Genomic DNA, 21,417 nt, shown 5'->3' with positions numbered 1-21,417 from the left:
TTTTGCAATTAGAAATATGTGTTTTGATAAAAGAGGAATCCTCTGATAGTAAAAGGAGATTTTAGAGTTTCTTGACATATGGAATAGTACCGGCCAAAATTTCCAGCTTTCAGGAATTATTCCATTTTCTGGGCTGGGGAGTTGGGTTTGCTTGGTTCAAACTCCAAAAATGTTGAACCAACCTTAGTGTTGGAGAAAATAGTAATCTGCAGCTCTTAACTATTTGGACCCTTATAGAGAACTGCCAATAAATTGGGAATCTGCTGCTGTAATTATAGAATCAAACAAAAATAAAAGTAATCTGCCCATTTTACTTTATTGTCATATCATAGAATAGCAAAATATTAAGCAGAAGCTTATTCTTAAAAACTGATTGTATGCTTAACCACTCATGCCAAGCTTCGCTAGTTGTTTATGCATCACCATATTTGGTCCTTGCTGTGGATTCTGTTTCTTCTCCTATATGATAGAATCAATGGTTTCGACATTGTTTCTTCCATTTTGGCCCTGTCGTTCCACAGAATCTTCTGTAACTTGGCTTCCTGGAGATTTTTCTTCTCTGCTCATATCTGGCTTGTCAATTGCCAAGCTGGAGCCACTACAATGGTTGTGATTTCCTTCTTCAATGGGCAGCTCAGCCGTGGAAGCCTCCCCAACTATGCCTGTGGAAACCAGTGTGGTATGGACTTTGGTTCTCTCTGGGTCAGGTATTTCAATCATATCTTCCGATGCTACAATGTCTGTTGCATGTATGACACCACTATCATATGAGCCACCCTCCTCTTCAAGAAAACCCAAGGGCGTTTGGTGAGGGCCAAGTTCTCTATCAAGTACTTCTCCTTTGTTAATTCCAACTTCTGTTGCGCCTATGGCTGCAGCATTCACCTCAGATTCTAGAGAATCCTTGCAAGAACTGGCATCATCCTGACAAGAGTCAGTGGCGTACACAGATTGGTTTTCACCTGATGCTCCTTCACGAACAGCAGTAGTTTCTTCATTTGGAGGCAACTCTGTTTTCATCTCCACTAGCCTTTGAATAGTTTCAGTGGCAGCCTTTGTGGCCCATCCATCATCCTCATCTAAATCTCTGTGATAAAGGAAAAATATAAATTTCTGTTCTAAGGAACATGAGTTTTGGCGTATGAAAATTAACTGAACTAGAATGAAAGACAAATCAAAATAAATATTTCGTCATATCTCAGCCCTGGGGGCCCAGTAGATTTTCTGGTAGTTGTAATTCTTGTAGAAGACCCAATGGTGTGAAAAACACGGTTTAACACGAAAAAGTAACCCCTCACAAAGCCAGCAGTGCTAAAGCAAATTCAAGGAAGAAAATTTTGAAACAGAAAAAAAAAAAAAAAAAAAAAACCATTTCATTTACAGTGTGATTAGATTTTCATTTTCAGAAGAAGCAAATTAGTTAAAATCTCTGGTTAAACAAGTTGTTGCTGATTCTCCAATAATGCTTCCTGTTGATTTTGAGTTAGACACAAAAACTTGTTGCCAATTGCCAGATGCCTCTTAACAACCTCTAGATAATAGAGCTATCCTCTTGTATAGGTACTTTTTCAAATTATAGACCCCAACAATGAAAGTTTTGCGGCCAGGGAAATTGAGCTCGACTTAATAATATAAGAATCTATACCAGCCAATTGCTATGATGCTGAATGGGCAATTCTAATCCTACATTTGCGTCAGTATAGAGCCATATAAATAATGCATTAGACGTTTAATCTAGGATGCTAACTTTCTGTATGTCCATCCAAGTTCTAGCAAAGAATTGGACAGGTGCTTTTTGCTAGTAGGTCTTTGAGGTTTCTAATATATGATAAAAAAAATTCCCTGGCTTAGGGATGATTAACTTTTTTAACATCACAAATAAAAATTGGTAGTCTGCATGCAATTTGTAGCTTACTATATATAGTGGAAATCAAATGTCTCAATCTCTCATACCAACTGATCTAGATGGCCGTACATACCATACGGCAACAAAGAATATTGAAATTAGTGGTAGACTAGTTGTTGATGACATACTACAGAAAATTTTAAATTTCAGCACAGAAAGTTGAAGCATTACCTTCTAGGATCCAATCCAGCAGAAAGGAAGGCCGATTCCATGTGAGATACAAAATCCATTGAGGCATTCATTATGTTATTGGAGAGGTATCCTTCATACCTTGCAATTTCAACTAGAAATTGGATGTCCAAAACAAACTATTCTAGGACAATAAACATGAAGGAAATAAATTAGCAGGGGTAGTAGCAACTTGACAACAGATGACTAAAAAAAATAAGTAGGGCAGACATGCAAAAACCTCATCATGTCTTCAATTAGAAAACTGCATTGTCCAATACTGTCAATGAGAAATGAACATAAGCCTGTTGTGTTTTGAACTAATCTTTTGCTTGTGAACATTGGCCAAGTTTTGGTGAAAAAGAATTAGTTATCTAATTCTGGAAGTTCAATCATTGTATTTTCTCCAACACGAAACTATATTAATATTCAGCCAATTTGAATAGGATAAAATAAGCTTGCATCTAGCTTTTATGTGTAATAAATGAAACATTGTAGAAGTTTTAAAATAAGTAAAATTGTAAATAAACACAAAAATGGGACATATTTTCTTTTACCACTCAGAGAGTTTTGTCTTGGGGAAACAAGAAAATTAGTAAGGCTTGGAAAAAACTTAAGTCAGTCATGGTACAAGGCGTAAAATTCTAAATTTTGGATTATGATAGCCACCAACAACATATGCAAAGAAAGTTGATTAGAGATGTTAAAAGAGAGAAAAAGGAGAAAAATCTTAATTCTCATTCATATATTTTCTACTTACAATTGAGAGATATATATATACAAGGCTAGGAGTCCTAACTACCATACATGTGACCTATATTAACAAGGAAAGATAATATACTATAAATACATTATATTCAACACTCCCCCTCAAGCTGGAGCATATACGTCATATGCACCAAGCTTGTTACAAATATATTTAATCCTAGGACCTCTGAGAGATTTAGTGAAGATGTCTGCTAGTTGATCATTTGAATTAACAAAACTTGTAGCAACACATCCTGATGCGATCTTCTCTCTAATGAAATGACAGTCAACTTCAATATGCTTGGTCCTTTCATGAAAGACTGGATTGGATGCAATATGTAATGCGGCCTAGTTATCACAGATGAGTTTCATCTGTTCATCCTTTCCAAATCTCAACTCCTGAAGAAGATGTCTCAACCATATGAGTTCACATGTTGCCAAAGCCATAGCTCGATACTCGACTTCAGCGCTAGATCTGACCACTACATCTTGTTTCTTACTCTTCCAAGATATTAGATTACCTCCAATAAAAACACAGTACCCTGAAGTGGAACGTCTATCTGTGGGTGAGCCAGCCCAATCTGCATCTGTGTAACCAACAACTTGAGTATGACCTCTGTTCTCGTACAATACACCTTGGCCTGGTGTACTTTTGATATATCGAAGAATGCGGATTACGACATCCCAATGGCTATCACATAGTGACTGTAGGAATTGACTAACAACACTCACAGGGAAAGAAATGTCTGGACGAGTAATGGTGAGATAGTTCAATTTACCTACGAGCCGTCGATATCTCCCGGGGTCTCCTAAAGGCTCCCCCTGTCCTGGTACAAGTTTGACATTCGGATCCATAGGTGTGTCTACCGGTTTACAGTCTAACATACCGGTTTCTTCCAGGATGTCTAAAGCATACTTCCTTTGGGAAAGGACCACACCAGAACTGGATTGAGCTATCTCAATTCCCAAGAAATACTTGAGTTTCCCCAAGTCTTTGGTCTGAAAGTGGGTAAAAAGATGTTGCTTTAGTTTCTGAATACCATCCTGATCACTGCCTGTAATGACGATGTCGTCCACATAAACAACCAGATAAATACACTGCCCCAAGGAGTTATGATGATAAAAAACTGAATGGTCTGCTGTACTGCGAAGCATGCCAAACTCTTGAACAACAGAACTAAAACGGCTAAACCATGCTCGAGGAGATTGTTTCAAGCCATATAGAGAACGGCGTAACCTGCACACTAAACCAGACTCCCCCTGAGCAACAAAACCAGGAGGTTGCTCCATATAAACTTCCTCGGCAAGATCACCATGAAGGAAGGCATTTTTAATATCCAACTGATAAAGAGGCCAAGAACACATAGCAGCCATGGAGAGAAGCAAGCGGACAGAAGCAATCTTGGCAACAGGGGAGAATGTGTCACCATAATCAAAACCATAAACTTGAGTATAGCCTTTAGCAACTAAGCGGGCCTTAAGGCAATCAACCTGACCATCAGGACCAACCTTAACGGCATAGACCCAACGACAACCAACTGTAGATTTACCAGAGGGTAAAACAACAAGATCCCAAGTGCCATTAGAGTGCAAAGCAGCCATTTCATCCACCATTGCCTGTCGCCAGCCTGGATGGGAAAGAGCTTCATGGGTGCTCTTTGGAAGAGAAACAGAGGATATAGCAGAAACAAAAGCAGAATAGGGTGAAGATAAGCGATGATAACTCAAAAAATTGTAAATAGGATGAGGATTACGAGTAGAGCGAGTACCTTTCCGAACAGCAATGGGTAAGTCATTAGGAGAAGGCAGAGCTGGGGCAGGTGAAGCCGAAGGGATAGGAAGTGAGTCAGCAGGTGCCTCAGGAAAAGGGAGAGGAGCAACGACACGAGGGCGACGATGATAAACCTGAAGTGGTCAAGGGGGCATAGCATCAGGTGGGGAGACAATGGGAATGGGCAAAACTTCAGAAACAGGAAGAGACTCAGAAGTGGTGGAAAAGAATGGTGAGTCCTCAAAGAAGGTGATATCAGCGGAGATAAAGTATCTATGAGTCTCAAGGGAATAACAACGATAACCCTTCTGAAGTCTGGAATATCCCAAGAAGAGGCACTTCATGGCTTTGGCGGAAAGCTTGTCCTGTCCAGGAGTGAGAATATGAATGAAGCAAGTACAACCAAAGACACGAGGAGGAAGGAAATAAAGTGGTTGGTCAGGGAAGAGAAGGGAGTGAGGAATTTGATCGTGTAAGACAGAGGAGGGCATACGATTAATCAAATAACAAGCGGTAAGAACAGCGTCTCCCCAAAAACGAAAAGGAACGTGACTATGGAGGAGGAGAGTACGAGCTATCTCAACAAGATGTCGATTCTTGCGTTCAGCTACCCCATTTTGTTGAGGAGTATGAGCACAAGAAGACTGATGAAGAATTCCATGATGAGACATAAACGAAGTAAATTGGGCTGAAAAATATTCCCTGGCATTGTCACTGCGTAACACACGAATAGAAATATTGAATTGGGTTTGGATTTCAGTATAAAATTTCTGGAAAATAGAGAATAACTCAGCTCAATTTTTCATTAAAAATAACCAAGTACATAGAGAATAGTCATCAATGAAAGTGACAAAATACTGAAATCCTAAAGTAGACGCAGTCCGACAAGGACCCCAAACATCAGTGTGGACAAGCTCAAAAGGAGACTTTGCCCGATTATTCAAACGCTTTGGGAACGAGACACGAGTATGTTTCCCAAGCTGACATGACTCACACGGAAGCGACGACAAAGTGGAAAAACGAGGAACCATCTTCTGGAACTTGGAGAGACTAGGGTGGCCCAGACGATTGTGAATGAGGAGAGGAGCATCAGTGGAAATGCAAACTGCAGGAGATGAATCTGAGGTGAGGTGATAGAGGCCTTGAGACTCACGTCCTATGCCAATCGTCTTCCCCGTACTCCGGTCTTACAAGGTCACAAATTTATCAGAAAAGGTAATAGAGCAATTAAGAGTACGAGTGATTTTGCTGATGGAAATAAGATTAAAAGGACATTCAGGAGTATAAAGGACAGAAGTGAGAGGTAGAAAAGGCAGAGGAAGGGCCAAACCAATACCTTTAGCCACAGTTTGAGAACCATTAGCTAAGGTAACAGTAGGTAAATCAGAGGTAGTAGTAATAGAGGAGAAAAGATCCTTATTACCAGATAGGTGATTAGATGCTCCAGAATCTAGAATCCAGGGTCCAAAAGAAGAAGTGTGGGTAAGGCAGGCAGAGGCATTACTAGGCTGGGCAACAGAGGCAATAGAAGCCTGAGATGTCTGAGATGCGGAGGAGCTCGGAGGCTGAGGCAGCGGAGAATCAGAGGACTGGGTCATATGGGCAGTGCGAGGAGGTCTTCCATGTAACTGATAGCAACGATCGCGAGTGTGGCCAAGTTTATTGCAATAGGTGCAATGAGGACGTTGGCCTCTACCTCGGGTACCACTGCGTCCTCCTCGAGAGGTAGTTTGAGAAACTAACACAGAAGAATCTGAAGCGCTATCAGATGGCAAAGTCTGAGTGGACGAGATACGGAGGAGGCGAGCAAACACATCATCCAAGGACGGAACTGATGAACTTCCAAGAATCTGATCACGAATAGACTCAAGATCCGGACGGAGGCCAATAAGAGTAAGGACCATGAAGAACTTGTCAAGCTGTGTTTGTTGAGCCCCAACATCAGGAGTAAGAGGCATCACAGTCAAGAACTCCTCCTTAAGAGAGGCAATCTGACCAATATAAGTAGATAGATCCAGGTCCTGTTGGCTGAGATGGACAATAGCAGAAGCCACCTTATAAAGACGCTGGATATCATTCGTGTATAATCCTTTGGCCTGAGTCCAAAATTTAAAACAAGTTTTATAGGCCTGAAGATGAAGAAGAATCCTGGGATCAACCGATTGCCATAATACACTACATAACTGTGCATCTATCTTCCTCCACTGTACGCGGTCAACCTCAGGGATATCTGCCTCCTGGGTAACCAAGTGATCCTCATATCCTTGACCCATAAACCAAAGTTCAACAGAGGCAGACCAGGAGCGATAATTCTCACTGCCAACCAATTTCTCTGAGGTAATCATAGGAGATCCAGAGATAACAGAGGTAAAGATCTGATTTTTGGTGGTCATATTCACGTATTTGGATCGAAGAGAGCCCTAATACGGCTGCAGATTGTGGCGTGGCACCACCGAAAAAGGGAGACGGCCTCAGATCGCGACGTGGTACCACCAGAAGGGTAGAAGAACACTTCCCAAGGCACGTGCAGGGATTGGGGTGGAGAAAAAGTAGCCAGAACTTCGCCGGAAAGGCTGTTTGGAGGGCTGACGGAGACAAAAATCCCCAAAAGAGGTACGTGCAGGGCTCGGATGGGAGAACCAGGTAGGTAGGGATGCTGGTCGGCGTCAGGCGAGGCTGGAGGAGGAGGCGCGTCGCCGGAAAAGGTCTCACGCGCCCTCACGCGCCGGCGTGTGAGATTTAGTCGCCGGCCGGAGAAGTGAGCGTGGCCGGCGCGTGGAGGGTTTTCTGGCTCCGATGCTTTTGAAGAAGTTGGAGATTTCCTCTAGGCGCTCCTCTTGGTGTGGTCGGTGTCGGAAAAAGACGTCGCCGGAAAAGTTCGCCGGAAAAGGTTGCCGGCGTGGTGGAGATCCGACGGCGATGAGGTTGTCCGGAGTGATTCGGGAAGAAAATGAGGGGACTGGAGTGAAACACGGTCACTGGACGGTTCGCCGGAATTGATTACACGGCTAAACCGAAAAAAAAATTAGGTTTTCTCCTTTGGCTCTGATACCATGTTAAAAGAGAGAAAAAGGAGAAAAATCTTAATTCTCATTCATATATTTTCTACTTACAATTGAGAGATATATATATACAAGGCTAGGAGTCCTAACTACCATACATGTGACCTATATTAACAAGGAAAGATAATATACTATAAATACATTATATTCAACAAGAGACACATACTATACCATGTCTACTAGTGTATTCATGGCCAGTTCTAAACTTGAATTACAATACTGATCTCAATACCAATAATTTTATTAGCGATACATATATATTTAGAGAATAAGTTTGTAAGAAAAGTAAGGCCATAATTGTTTATTTTTTATTTTTGATCAGAATTCAGAACCAAACAATTCATGTCATAAAAATGAATGACAGGGCAGAATGGATGAGCTATCCTTCAGAGAGGTGGCATGAAGGATTTGTATTGTCATCCTAAAGACTTGGGACAAGGAGGATTTAGATGGATCCACTTAGCTTGCATACCTGAAAATTTTTTAGTATGCTTCTTTGATGTTTTTTATTTGTATTTTTGGCTGTTAAATGGAAGCCAAACCAGAAACCTCCCTTGTATCCACTCCAATCCCTAGCCACTTGTGCTAGGCTTCAAGGGAAAATTTTGTAAATATAGATGGGCCACAAGTGCAACCATCAGCGCAAGTAGATAAGGCTCCTTCTAAATCTATAGAGGGGGGAATTGGAAATCTTTGTATGAGCCCAAGAAAATATCTGATTAAAGAATAACGACATTAAGCAGTGAATAGAAGTTTCCAGGTTTCAGCACTCATCTATACAAGGAAAAAGAATATGTATACCTGCTTAAAGTTTCCAGGATGTTGAACAATCAAATCATCTTCACTGGTGGTCCAGATATCTTGGTTGTTCAAAGTCCAAGCAAACCTGGCCTCCATCAGTGCTTTCAATAACTCCATCAACCACTCCATTTCAGTGTTGCCTTCAGTAAGCCTTTCCAGTTTCCTCAATTCTAAAAACAATACCTGGTAATTGCAAACTGAGATTAAAACCATATATAAGTGGCAAATTATTTACTGAACAAATTGAAATTTAACTGATGCATATCTCCTTTGCCAGTTTTATATTTGTTGAATACCTCCTTTCAGTTAACTGATATTTTTTCCCAACTGGTAAAAATAAACCCTATGAGGCAAAGGCAAAAATAGAGAACCATGAAATTAAAAAGAATTTCACATTGTCACTACAGAACTGAGGTAAACTAGTAGCAGAAAGATACCATCTACCACGTTATCACTGCAGAACTATGCTGAAATAACGGCACAAAGATCACATCGATTCAACTCAGCAAGCTCAAATATTGGAATAGAAATTTTGCATGTTGAGGCTATTTGCTTCACTCAGTAATTTATATTTATATTACTTGAGTCTCTCTCTCTCACTCATGTTTTTCTATAGACTCTCTCCTATGCTTTTCAAATATATTTTTATTCCAAGTCATCCAAGCTTATCCTGAATGTTTTTGGTTAGATACATGAATCCGTTCTCACCATTCTTCATAATATAGGGTCATTCTACATTGAGGCAAAATACAGCATTATTTTGTTCATAGCCTTGACCCAGATTTTTCTGGCCTTCTCCTTCCCCTATTAACATCATCAAAAGGAACAGCCTTCAAATGGAACCATGGCACTCTATATAAGTTTGTTCATGGCAAGGACAAGTGGAAGGCCAAAAAGAACATGGGTCAATGGCATGAGAAAAGATACTACAACCTATGATTTAATAATAAATACGGCAGCAAATAAAATGAATGGAAAATAAAAGCAAAAAGATCATGTGTGTGTGTGTATGCCCCATTTGGGAAAGCTTTTCAAGCACTAAAAGCAGAATTTGAAAGTCAAATGTAACTTTTAGAAGTGTTAGGATAGAAATCTCAAACATGGGCCCCATACTTCCTGACGTGATTTATCCATGTTTTGGAGAAGTAAACCATGCTTTTCCTCAAACATGATACAGAAAGTAGATTTTTATTTAATTAGACTTTTTTAAAGAATCAAAATTATCCTTACTGTTAGTAAGAGAACTTTTAAAATACAGTGCACAAACATAAAATTCAATCACACAGCCACTGTAACTACTCCTGCTCTACTTCTACTACTAAAGGCTAAAGTTGAACACTATCCTCAACAGGTGCATAGCCAATCCCTGTAGGAAATGTAGCATCTCTTATTTAGAGTTGGGTACAAAACAAAAAGATTGCAAAAGCCCATAACATATCATTATTTTAAATTTCTTGAAACCAGGAAATATGAATCTGATCCTATCCTTTAAACATTATACTTGTTTGTGTCACCCCAAAGGCATAATTAGAGATTTACAATTGGCACATGTAAATGTAGTTGAAATAATCATTGACACAACACTTCAAGATTCTTGGTTATCCATTGCATTTAAGAAAAAAATACTTTCAAAATTGGGGATTAAATAAATGCTATATAATGGAGCCTCAAATATTGAAAATGAATCAACCCCTTTGTACCAATCTGAAAACACCTTCCTCCCTGAAATGATGTTTCTTCAGAGAACTAACATGTTAGTAATACAGACACTTTCCCACATGAGCAAATAATAGGGTCAGAAGAATAGGCTGGTCAACAGAAATAGAACATATAATGATGAAGAAAAAAGAGGGATATGCTAGTGAGGGTGAAGGCGAATACACTGTTGTGCATCTATGGTTGTAATAATGTAACCATCACAAGAAAGTTAGGCAAAAGTTGTAAACATAAAACAAATTTATGCCATGTACCATAAACTCTAATAAACTTGAGAAGCATTGCACTTCATTCTAAGCCCACAGCCTTAACATCACCCTGAATGCTGAGTAATCTTTTTCTCATATAGGTAATGATAGGGATTTTACAAATCCTTGGTAAGTGTTCTGCAAAATTGAAGTCATCAAATTTTCATCTCTGAAAGAAGCAAGTCATACCTGTAAGACAACAGAGGGTATCATGTCATGAAACACATTAAAATCACCATAACTGATACCACAAGTTTCTGGAGTCAGTCTACAGCCACTTTCTGGAGACATTCTATATATAAATTGCTGGCAAAAGCTAGCTCTGAGCTGATCAGATGCCTCTTGAATAAGTAGCAGACACAAGGCAAGGTCTTTCTGTTGACAACCAACTAAAGGGGTTTCCATTAGCTCACAATTAAAGTTACTGATGCCCTTGAAGATGCTTTTGATGATGCTGGAGAAGAAATGTACAAGTGTTGATATATTAGCTAAAACAGAAACTTGCTGTTGTAGCGACACAGCCAAATTGATTATTGAACCACCTGTTTGACAGGCGATCGCCCTTTCAAGACTAGCAATATAAACCATAAAGAGGTCTGTGAGTCCTCTGAGTATTGGACCTTCCATTTGAAGGGAAACCAATGGGGAAACATCCTCTGTGATAGCCTATAAGAATAGACCAAAAAAAGAAAAAAAGAAAAAAGAAAAAAGAAAAAGAAAAAGGAGAAAGAGCAACAAGTGACTTGAGAGGTAGATGTGGCAAATTATTTGCAAGTTTACACTAAAACATGGGAAAATTTAATTGTCTAAAAAGGGACCAAACCTGCAATAATGTTACAAACTTCCTGCCGCTGTTTGTGAGCAGACAATATTTTGGTTGTTGACCAACAGCCATAGAAGGGCGCTCTTCAACTAAAATTCCTGATACAAGATATCTACCCAAATCCCAAGCATCCGTTGCTGCAAAAATAGCAATGACTTTCTTAAAATGCTCAATACGAATTTGTAAAGCCTCTTCCATGCAAGGGCGAACATGCTTGATGAAGAAAGGGCACAACACTATTCTCTGAGTTTCTAACAAAGAACAATATGACAGTGCAAACTGCACAGCCTCTACTGCTGTGGACAATCCACCACTTATTTCTGAGATCGATGTAACAAATTTAATGAAACAAGAAATAAATACTTGGGTCTGTTCACAGGCCCATTGAATAAGTTCTGAGGCATAGGGAGAAGTTTCTCCATATAACACCACAAAACTCTTTGCTGCTTGAGAAATCATAGAAAATACAAACTTTGCAAGAACCCTAATGTATGCTCCATGGGGCAATGATTTTGAATGTTGGAAATTATGTATTCCAGTTGCAAGACGTGTATGGTAATATTTAAGCAATAACTTAGTTGCATAATGACTGTGACCAAGTCTGCAAAGTCCAACTAGTGCCTTTTGAAGTTCTGGCGCAGCTACTCTTGGATTTTCCGCCACTAGTATCAATTGATCTGCAAGAAGGGCCTTCCTCTCTGACATTGCAGAGTTATAAGACATCAACATATCTGGCGGATAACTTTCTTCCAACTGCATCCTTAAAAAGGTCTCAGCCTCCATTTCTAGAATTGTCAGTGCTTCATCTAACCTGTATTCTGACAAAAGAGTGTCTAGCGTTTCTGAAACATCAATGGTATGAGCCTCTAATGTGCTCAGAGGAGATTGCTCAGCACAAACAGGTTCTTTAATAATTGACTCTATGGTCTCCTTGGATAAAAGGTCTAAATATATGCCATATGTAAGTTCTTTGATGAGCCTTTTTTGTGTTGAAACATGGTGTTTCAGCTGCATCAGTTCATTTTCCATTCCTTCTACTTCTTGAAATATTCTGCATATATAAGGACATATTTAAGTTTTTTTAGATAATTATGAATCACTATACAGGCTTTGAGCAGATATTGGATGAATTTGCTCTAGATAATAAATGAAAAGTGTCAGGCTGTCAAATATTATCACAAACCAATACAAACATAAAATAATGTCAGGGAAGTGGCTGAAATTCAGAGAACTAACTCTGGATAATAAGCTGAAGACAAACAAAGGAAGAGTGAGATGCATGTTCTGTTTTTTAGTAATCAAAGACGATCTAATACTAACAATAACCATGGTTTTAGACAGGCATCAAGCTGAATCAAAAGAATCTTATGGTTGCAAGTTAAAAATAATAAACAAGGAACCTTCTATTTGTTTCAAGCACAGCGCATATCTCATTCATCATTTCAACAAATTCAAATCCTAAAATATAGCCAAGATATCAATCTATCACAGTCTGAAGGAATGGAGTACTAATTCCTTAAACTACCATGCATAATTAATCCTCAGTTGTTTCCTCCCAACAATTACCAAGCAGGCTAGCAGGAGTTACTGGAGCCTAACTAGCATGCTGCCAGAAAGCTTATATCCATTCAGGCATCAGGCTAGAACTAGTTCCTTGTTGCTGAAAGGAAAAATCATTACTTGTTGGATGTTGCTCATTCCATCATGTTTCATATGATGGTTGCCAAATCTTATTAGGAGGATGCTATTCTAACTGCATGTTACTTGATAAATCAGTTTCCCTACTTTGTATTAGATCAAAAGACTCCTTATTCTATATTGTTTCTTAATAGTCCTCTGTTTTCTCTCCCTCCTAGAGTTTTTGGATGTATTTGCTTTGTTCATTATTTTTCTCCAAATAAAGATAAGCTTCATCCTCGATCCATCAAATGTGTATTTTTACAATATTCTAAAACTCAGAAAGGGCATAAATTCTTTGATATCATGTCTTGTAAATACTTTATTAGTGCTGATGTAACATTCTTTGAGACTACTTATTTTTCTGATTATGGATTATAGTTAGAAACTGACTTATTTCAATTCAAGCCTGTCCTTCCTGTTGTTACCAATACTTCTCTATCTAAGACTGACAAATCATTACAAGTTTATCAATGGAAAAGATTGGCTAGAGATCAAGAAGTAGATCAAACTCAATCTCTACCTCCTCCGGACCCATACCCATCAATGGATGATTCTATACCAACACCTATTTCCATTTTCTCAATTTCCCATGAGTCAAACCTCCCTATTATACTAAAAAAAGGTAACACAATTGTACCTACTATCTTACTCATTATGTATCTTTAGATAACCTTTCCCCCACCTTTTGGTGTTTTGCTTGTGCATTGTCTTCTATTTCCATTCCTAAGTCGAATCAAGAAGCTCTAAATCATACTACTGGAAGAAGAGGTGCATGCTCTCCCAAACAAAGGTACATGAGAGCTCGTTGATTTGCCTCAAGGAAAGGATTTTGTAGGCTGCCACTAGGTTTTCACTTTTAAATATTATCTAGATGGAACTATAGAATGGTTAAAGGCTTAGTCTGTTGCTAAAGGGTATAATCAAACTTATGGTGTGTGCTATTTTGAGACTTTCTCCCCCGTTGCTCATCTTAATTCAGCACGTATTCTAATTTCCTTAGCTGCCAATTTTTGGTGGAGCCTACATTAGTTAGATGTGAAGAATACATTCTTGCATGGTGATTTGAGTTAGGAAGTCTATATGTAGCAACCACCTGGGTTTGTTGCTTAGGGGGAGTCAATAGTTAGAGTTTGCATACTAAATAGGTTATTTATTGATTAAAACAATCTCCTCTACCTTGGTTTGATCAATTGAATACTATTCTTCTATCATTTGGTTTTAGAAGATGTAATTCTAGCCACTCAATATTTGTTCTCAAGAGGGGCACTGGAATAGTAGTAATGATTGTATATATGGATAATATCATCGTCTTTGGTGGTGATGTTACAAGTATTGAAGAAGTGAAAGGTTACTTGAAACAGACCTTTCAAACAAAGGAACTTGGGTTATTGCGTTACTTCTTGGGCATTGAAGTTACACAGAGTAGAGGTGACATTGTTTTGTCCTAAAGTAAGTATTAGACTTGCTCAATGAAACTAGCATGTTATGAGCAAAGCTAGCTAACACTCCTATAGAGCAAAACATGAATCTTAATGAAGATGATATTCTTGTGTTTTAAAATAAACGAGGATATCTAAGTCTAGTGGGTAAGCTAATTTATTTACTTTTCTTGTTAGTATAGTAATTCATTTCATAGAAATACCCAAGTAGATTCATTAGGAAGCAGTGTGTAGAATCCTAAGGTATCTCAAAGGTACTATAGGTATGGGAGTACTTTACAAAAGAAGGTCCAACTCCAGTATTGTTTGTTTTTCAGATGTGGACTCGGCGGATCTTCAATTGAGTGAAGTTAAAGTTCCGCTAGTGGATATTGTACCTTTGTTTGTGGTAACTTGGTTACTTGGAGGAGTAAAAAGTATAATATAGTAGCTATATCTAGTGTTGAAGCATAATAAAAGGCCATGACACATATAGTGTGTGAGTTAATGTGGATTCAAAACTAGTTACAGGAGATTGGATTTTCTCTTGGAAGTCTAGAACTAATAACTATGATAATCAAGTAACTATTCATATCACCAATAACCTGATGTTTCATGAGAGAACCAAGCATATTGAAGTGGATTACCATTTTATCAGAGAATATATCAAGTCTGAAGATCAGATTGGTGATTTCTTTTACTAAAGCTTTAAGGAGAAATCTTTTTTCTATTATGTGTTCCAAGTTAGGTCTTAATAATATACACCCTAGCTTGAAGGGGAGTGTTAAAGAATTATTAGTAGTTATTTGATATGGGGTAGCTTGGTTTGTGTGTGTGTGTGTGTGTGTAAAAGTCTATATATGTGCTTTTTTACTCTTTCTTATTGAATAAGACACTTTTTTTTTTTTCTCTTACTCAATAGAATCTAAAAGCCTCACTTATAATTAAGGATTTTACATGGCTTGTGCTAATAAGAAGATCAATATCAATGTTATGCATCAGGGTGAGGAGGTTTTAAAATGCTTTCAACTCGAAGTACTATGTTATGTGCTTAGAGTAGTGAATCAATTGATCATATTTCTTCATAACCCTATAGTCTTAAGACTTTGGCATAGATTGTTTGGTCTAGCCAAAATTGTTTAGGTGCCTCCTGGAGGCATAGCAAATATGTTAGTAATCTCTTTTGAAGAATTTGATAGTTATTTTAAAGGTAGGGTTTTTTAGCAATTGACTATCCTATCCTTGATTTTGTTTTTATAGTTGGAAAGAAATGCTAGGATCTTTGATGATAGATGGAAATCCGTAGAGACCATTTGGGAATTGGTTTACTTCTCTTATTTTTTTGGCCTTGATCATTAATTATTTTAAGAATACTCCTTTGGATCTTTTATTGTTAGATTGGAAATATGTTTGCCACGTTAAGAGATCACAAAGAAGAACGATTTAACTCCTCTAATAGGCTCGATAAACTTGAATTTTGATGAGTGTTCTTTAGGTTATTTTGGACAATTAGTTATTGGAGGATGATTAGAGATCACTAGATACAGTACCCAAAGCTTACTTTAAACTTGCCAGAGTTGGTTTAGTTATTAAGGCAAAGATATTAGATTACTAGAGGGCTTGATGTAGGCTACAACTTAATGTCTATTCAACCTAAATGTAGAAGGAGATTCTATTGTTGTTATCTCCTTAGTGTCTAATAGGGAGAGAGGCTCATGAAAGTTTGATAGTTGGCTTCACAAAATTCTATACATTGCTAGATGCTCCTTCTCTTGGGTTCCTCGCTCAGCTAAATAAGCTGTAGACTAGTTAGTCAATCAAGGAGCAAAGCACTTAGTTTTTAGGTTCTTTTGTTGAGAACTTTTTCCTAAGTATATAGAGCTTTTACAGTATGAGCACATTGCTTTTCTACCTAAATTTGTGCAAATTGTTGTAGTTTTTTGTGAAGCAGTATACATTTATTTCACCTTCTGATCATCAATTGTATATCTTGGAAGGATTGATTGTCCTTCTTTGTATTTACCATTCAATAAGATGAATATATTTGTTTCTAATAAAAAATAAATAAATAAAAAGCAACAAATTAAACCAATACCCATATATCCACCTAGACTAGGCATATAATGATAAAATCATTAAAATTATATATATAGGATATGGGAGACCAGCTTCTACAGATATCATCACTGTATTGAGCTGTGTGTGTGTGTGTATATATATATCATATGAAAATTAAATATGTATACAACCCAGTTCAAGTTTGGGCGATGCCAAGAATTTTTACCTATCAAAAAAAAGAATTAAATGTGTACAAATAGACACTTGGCAACAAGGGGAGTGAGGGAGATGTGTTTGTAGTGTGGGGGGTGAGAGGTAGGGGAGATCCCATATATACAAGACATATTTAAGGCACACTAAGGCTAAAAGAAACAAAACTACTAAATTAGAACCAACCTGTCTAACCATACCCATGCTAACTTACATTTCCCACAAATTGTTGGACCGGAAGCCAAGGATTTAATGAACAACAGTTTTGCTGTCATTTCCAATTGCAAATTTCGTATACCCCTCTTTCCAAACATTCCAAAACCAAAATAAAGGGGGACATCCTTCAAGCTAGTTTTGCCCTTGAGGCTTAGCTCTAATGGTAAAGAGTTAGGGATGGTTTGTGGGAGGTTCCTGGTTCAAGTCCCAATGGGGATAAAAATTTACTCTTAAGGAAAAAAAAACCCTTCCAGCTAGTTGGCAGCTCTGACCCACAAAGTTACCATGCATGCTGATGAAAACTACTTTAACTGCACAGGAGGAACCCAAGCATCTCAAACAGGGAAAACACCAAGGACCACAAACTAGCAACCCACTCACAATGTATTAAGATGTGATCTGCAGACTCCTTATGTTTCCAAAGACAACACTATTCAACCAGAGACTAACCTCATCCCATAAGTTGGTCAGCATTATAATTTTCTCCCCTGTTCAAACAGAAAATCTAACCTAAGAAGGCACCATTTCCTAATTTCTCTGGCTGAAAACAAAGGGCTAATATTAATGCTTAAGGAGTCTCTCTTTCTTTCCTTTTTTTTTCCCCACTTTTTATTTGATATTTTGTTTGTTGGTTGCTTCATTCATACCTAGTGCCTCGTTTTTGTGTCTGTTAGTGAAAACTGAAGGACTGAACTATTATGGGACAGAACTAAAAATAAAATAAAAACAAACAAATTAGGAAGTTACCTTAAAAATGCTGAATAATTTGAAAAGATGCTTTTGTGAAAATCTTCATCAGATGCCTTCTTTAGCTCAACAAGTTCTGAACAGAGCCGCTTAATACCCTAAATAACATCAGGAATTTCACATAGTAATGAGGATGAAAGAATAACCTAAATTTTTTGAGATGGGATTAAGACAAAACAATCCAGCAAAACAGGACTATTCAATTCACAATTAGTAAGAATAGGTAGTTCTGCAAGTCTGCCAGACAATACTGAGAAGCTGCAGCTGAACCCCTTATAAACTAGTGAACCAAAAACTAACCAATATATGAAACTGTGAATTGTGTTGATATTGGATTATTGAACCACTATTGGAAAATCTGACTTTGTATTGACAAATTACTTGTTCAACCGAGCCAAAAGAAATAAGACACACAGGGGCATAAGGCATATAAGAGAACACAAATGCTAATTACAACCACTAAAACTAGTAGAAATATTGCTCAGAGCAGGGTGCTTCGAATGGGTTTTTCGATTCTGTTGATGTTTCTCTATAGATCTAATTTTGACATGTAAGCCATCAATAGGATAATTTCACTTATGTGCATTTTTCCTAAGGCTGCAATACATGTTGCCATCTGCCCTGCTAATTCTAGAACAACAATTTCATCAATTGAATACAACATACAAGACAGATTCATGACTGGGAGCTGGAAAGTGTTGAAGTGTTTCTTTTGAGATTGTAAGAGAAATCGGTAATTAAGGATGGAGAGGATAGGGTAGTCTAAGTGGATTCAAAGAGAGGAAATTTCTCGGTCAAAGCCTTCTCTTCCCTTTTGGCACCAAGGAGGATAGAGACTTTTCCTGGATCAGTTCGAAAAAAGAGTATGGGCATTGGTATGATAGATGTTATTTGTGTATAGTTGAGGAAGGATTGATTGATCATATCCTTCTTTATTGTGTTAAAACAATGATCTTACAACAGTTGGTTTTCTCCTTGTCTGGTACAGTGTAGGTGCTCTCTTCTTCAATAAGAAAAAAAGAGGAAAGGTTCAATCTAAGAAAGACACGTAGGTTAAACCATTCTAGTGGAGTTGACAAATTTCCCCTTGGAAGAATTAAAATTGAACCTCTGAAACTTAGGCATGTCCTAAAATCTTGGTGAAAGGAAGGTCAATCACATTTCATTGAATAAGGGGTGGAAAAATAGCCACAAGGTTAGACGGTAGGGTTCTCCAAACACTGAAAGAAGGGACGATCACCCTCCTAAATTTGGCAATTTGCAACTTGTCTTGAAGACAAGAGAAGCTGCTCAAGTCCCAATAGACGAGACGCTCCTCCATGATAAGAGGACTTAATGAAGGCTCTGACTCTAAGGCTTACAGGATCACTTTTGCTTCCATGGAAACTCCATTCAGTGGTTGCAAGTAAAGAAGTACATGATCTTAACAAAACATATAAAAAATTAAGACAATAAGGATAAGAAATCATGTAGATACGTAACTAGCGGAGCCATAAAAATCTCAACTGAGACAAAAGATAAAAAGGCGAATATCCAAGACATCACAACTAAGGAGGTGTGATGCACTCCTAAAAATTTCTAAAGAAAAAAAAGTACTACAAGTTGCAACTTGGACATACAAAGAGATGTCTAGTCTCGAGTCTAAGGTCACAGTCCATCACTTGACAGTCGAGCATGGGGCCTGTCCAATCAAACAAGCTCAATTAATGCTTTTAATCACAACTCAGCTCCCAAATTGAGGCAGAAATTGACAAGCTGATTGAGGCTGACTTTATTAGGTAGGTAAAGTATCCCACAAGGGATTGCAAACATTGTCCTCGTCAATAAAAAGAATGGGCAAATCTGTGTTTGAGTAGGTTTTCATAATCTAAACAATGTGTGCTTCATGAATGGATCATCAAGGTAAGCTATATTTGAAAGACATGGAAGGATGAAGAGTTCACTTCATTTCAAACACTCAAGGACATTTACTGCTACAAAATACTGTCTTTTAGATTAAAGAAAGTAAAGGCAAATTACCAATGCACCATCATACAAAGGATCTTTGAGACATGCTTCATAAAAATGTTGAGTACTGTGTTGACTGTTTGTTAGTAAAGTCCAAACAGAGAACAGACCCTCTACAATCACATGCACGGATTGCAACTACATGTAGGAGTTTGTAGACAAAAATGCGGTGAGCCTCACACTCTACACGTGTTAGCCAGTTCGTAAGTCTAGTGAGTTGTCCAAATGATGCGTGATAAAATTGTGAAAGACTACAAAATTATGTCTTACAAACAAAAAATTAAAGAAAAACTCAAAAGGCAAATCAAATAAAACCAAATTGAGATCAAAAGAGAGTTCTTATTGGCAGATTTCATTAATAAGGCACATTATCAAAATCAGAATCAAACCCTCGCAGAAGATTGCAGCCACACTTTTTTTTGGAAAAAAAAAACAATAAATTTGATTTTTGTTATAATTTGCAGAAACAGGAAAATTTGTGAGTACTCATACTTTCAAATGACAGGGCCTTCTACCACCTCTTTCAACGAGTAAAAACATAATAAAACTCAAAAGCTTCTTTACGTTTCTTTCCCTTTCCTCCGTTTTTCGCGGAAACCAAACGCATACCTACAAAATTTCAAGTAAAAAGATATTTACCTTCCCAGTCATGGATTCAACCTCGAGCTCATCGTCACCGTCACTGGACACCGACGAACTCTCCGAACTGGTCCCGCCGTCCATCGGATCTTCCGTTTCCTTGTGATCTCTGAAACGAAATTTTAAAGACGAAGATGACTTCATCGAAACTTTTCCCTAATCAAACGAAACCAAAACATTCCATGGATATTCGAATGCGAAAACGCGTGAAATCTCGTCGTTTGTCTCATCATTACGAAGTCGTTTTCTTCCATTCTCGGCGAGCTTCGGTAGCTCCGTTCACCAATGCGGTGACAACACTATCAGTGTTTTTGTTCTTTTGTTTCTGTTTTTTGGGCGCCTTTTCCATGTTGCCGAGCCAAAACGGCCTACATTTGACTGTTACCATCTTGTTGACACCAAAACGGTGCCGTTTTTCTTAACCCCATGTCTTCCAAATAAATCGGGAAAGCCTTTACACGAATCACACCCACTAATTTTGCCCTTTTCACTCTTCCAGAAATTACTATTTCAATATAAAAAAATAAAATATAACTAAAACTAATTAAATTTTTAAATATTTTTAAATTATTAAATTTTTATATAAAAAATAAAAGATATATTCAATTCTCAGAAAATATTAAGAAAATAAAAAAATGTGTTAAGAAAATTTGTTTTCTCATGTTAAATTTTACTATAAAAAATATATTAAAAAAATCAAATATAATTAAAATTTATTTAAAAGTTATATATTTTTAATTATTTAATCTTTAAGAAAAATAATTACATATAAAAATAAATTATTAAATTTAAATATTTTTTTCTTCATTTTTTTTATTTTTTGTCAAATTTTTCAAAACCAAATATACCATAATTAAAATAAATTAAAATAATATATAAAAATAATTTATTAATAAATTAATATATTTTATTTGAATGACTTTATTTTTTCCCTTCTTAATAAGATGACGGAGTTTTTAAAATCTACAAAAGCTTTATTTAATAAAAAGATTCTATATAAATTAAATTTCTACAACAAGTAATATTTATTTATTTATTTGAAGTCATAAACTCTTTAAATAAAATTACTCAAAGAATTTTGAAGTTTGCTATTAAAATTAAAAATAACATTTTTACTTCTTAGAAATCGAATCAAAAATAAAAATATAAAATCTAAAAGGTTATTTCAGCCCCCTTTAGTCTTTCTTTTTTAATGTCTAC

The 21,417-nt window shown here is 37.2% G+C and overlaps 1 protein-coding gene across 1 annotated transcript; it reads right to left on the bottom strand.

Moving 5' to 3' along the window:
* Positions 1-248: 248 nt before the first annotated feature.
* LOC104879818 (exocyst complex component EXO84B) lies at positions 249-20,567 on the bottom strand. Its single transcript, XM_010654097.3, has 7 exons — positions 20,218-20,567; positions 17,572-17,669; positions 11,243-12,293; positions 10,609-11,085; positions 8,456-8,638; positions 2,078-2,214; positions 249-1,087 (listed from the first exon to the last, which is right to left on the bottom strand). Exons 1-7 carry the CDS (start codon positions 20,359-20,361, stop codon positions 460-462), a joined length of 2,718 nt encoding a protein of 905 aa, XP_010652399.1. The 5' UTR covers positions 20,362-20,567; the 3' UTR covers positions 249-459.
* Positions 20,568-21,417: the final 850 nt, after the last annotated feature.

Source organism: Vitis vinifera, chromosome 7 (assembly GCF_030704535.1).
Source record: "Vitis vinifera cultivar Pinot Noir 40024 chromosome 7, ASM3070453v1".
Taxonomy (NCBI): domain Eukaryota; kingdom Viridiplantae; phylum Streptophyta; class Magnoliopsida; order Vitales; family Vitaceae; genus Vitis; species Vitis vinifera.
The sequence above is the reverse complement of the archived record's forward strand: the minus strand, read 5'-3'. Positions and strand labels throughout refer to the sequence as shown.

Excerpts from the sequence above, each read along its gene's own strand:
- LOC104879818 (XM_010654097.3), bottom strand. The coding sequence starts at position 20,361 with ATGAAGTCATCTTCGTCTTTAAAATTTCGTTTCAGAGATCACAAGGAA. Across the intron at positions 12,294-17,571 it reads AATTATTCAGCATTTTTAAG|AATATTTCAAGAAGTAGAAG; the intron begins GTAACTTCCTAA and ends TTATATATGCAG. Across the intron at positions 8,639-10,608 it reads TACCCTCTGTTGTCTTACAG|GTATTGTTTTTAGAATTGAG; the intron begins GTATGACTTGCT and ends TGCAATTACCAG.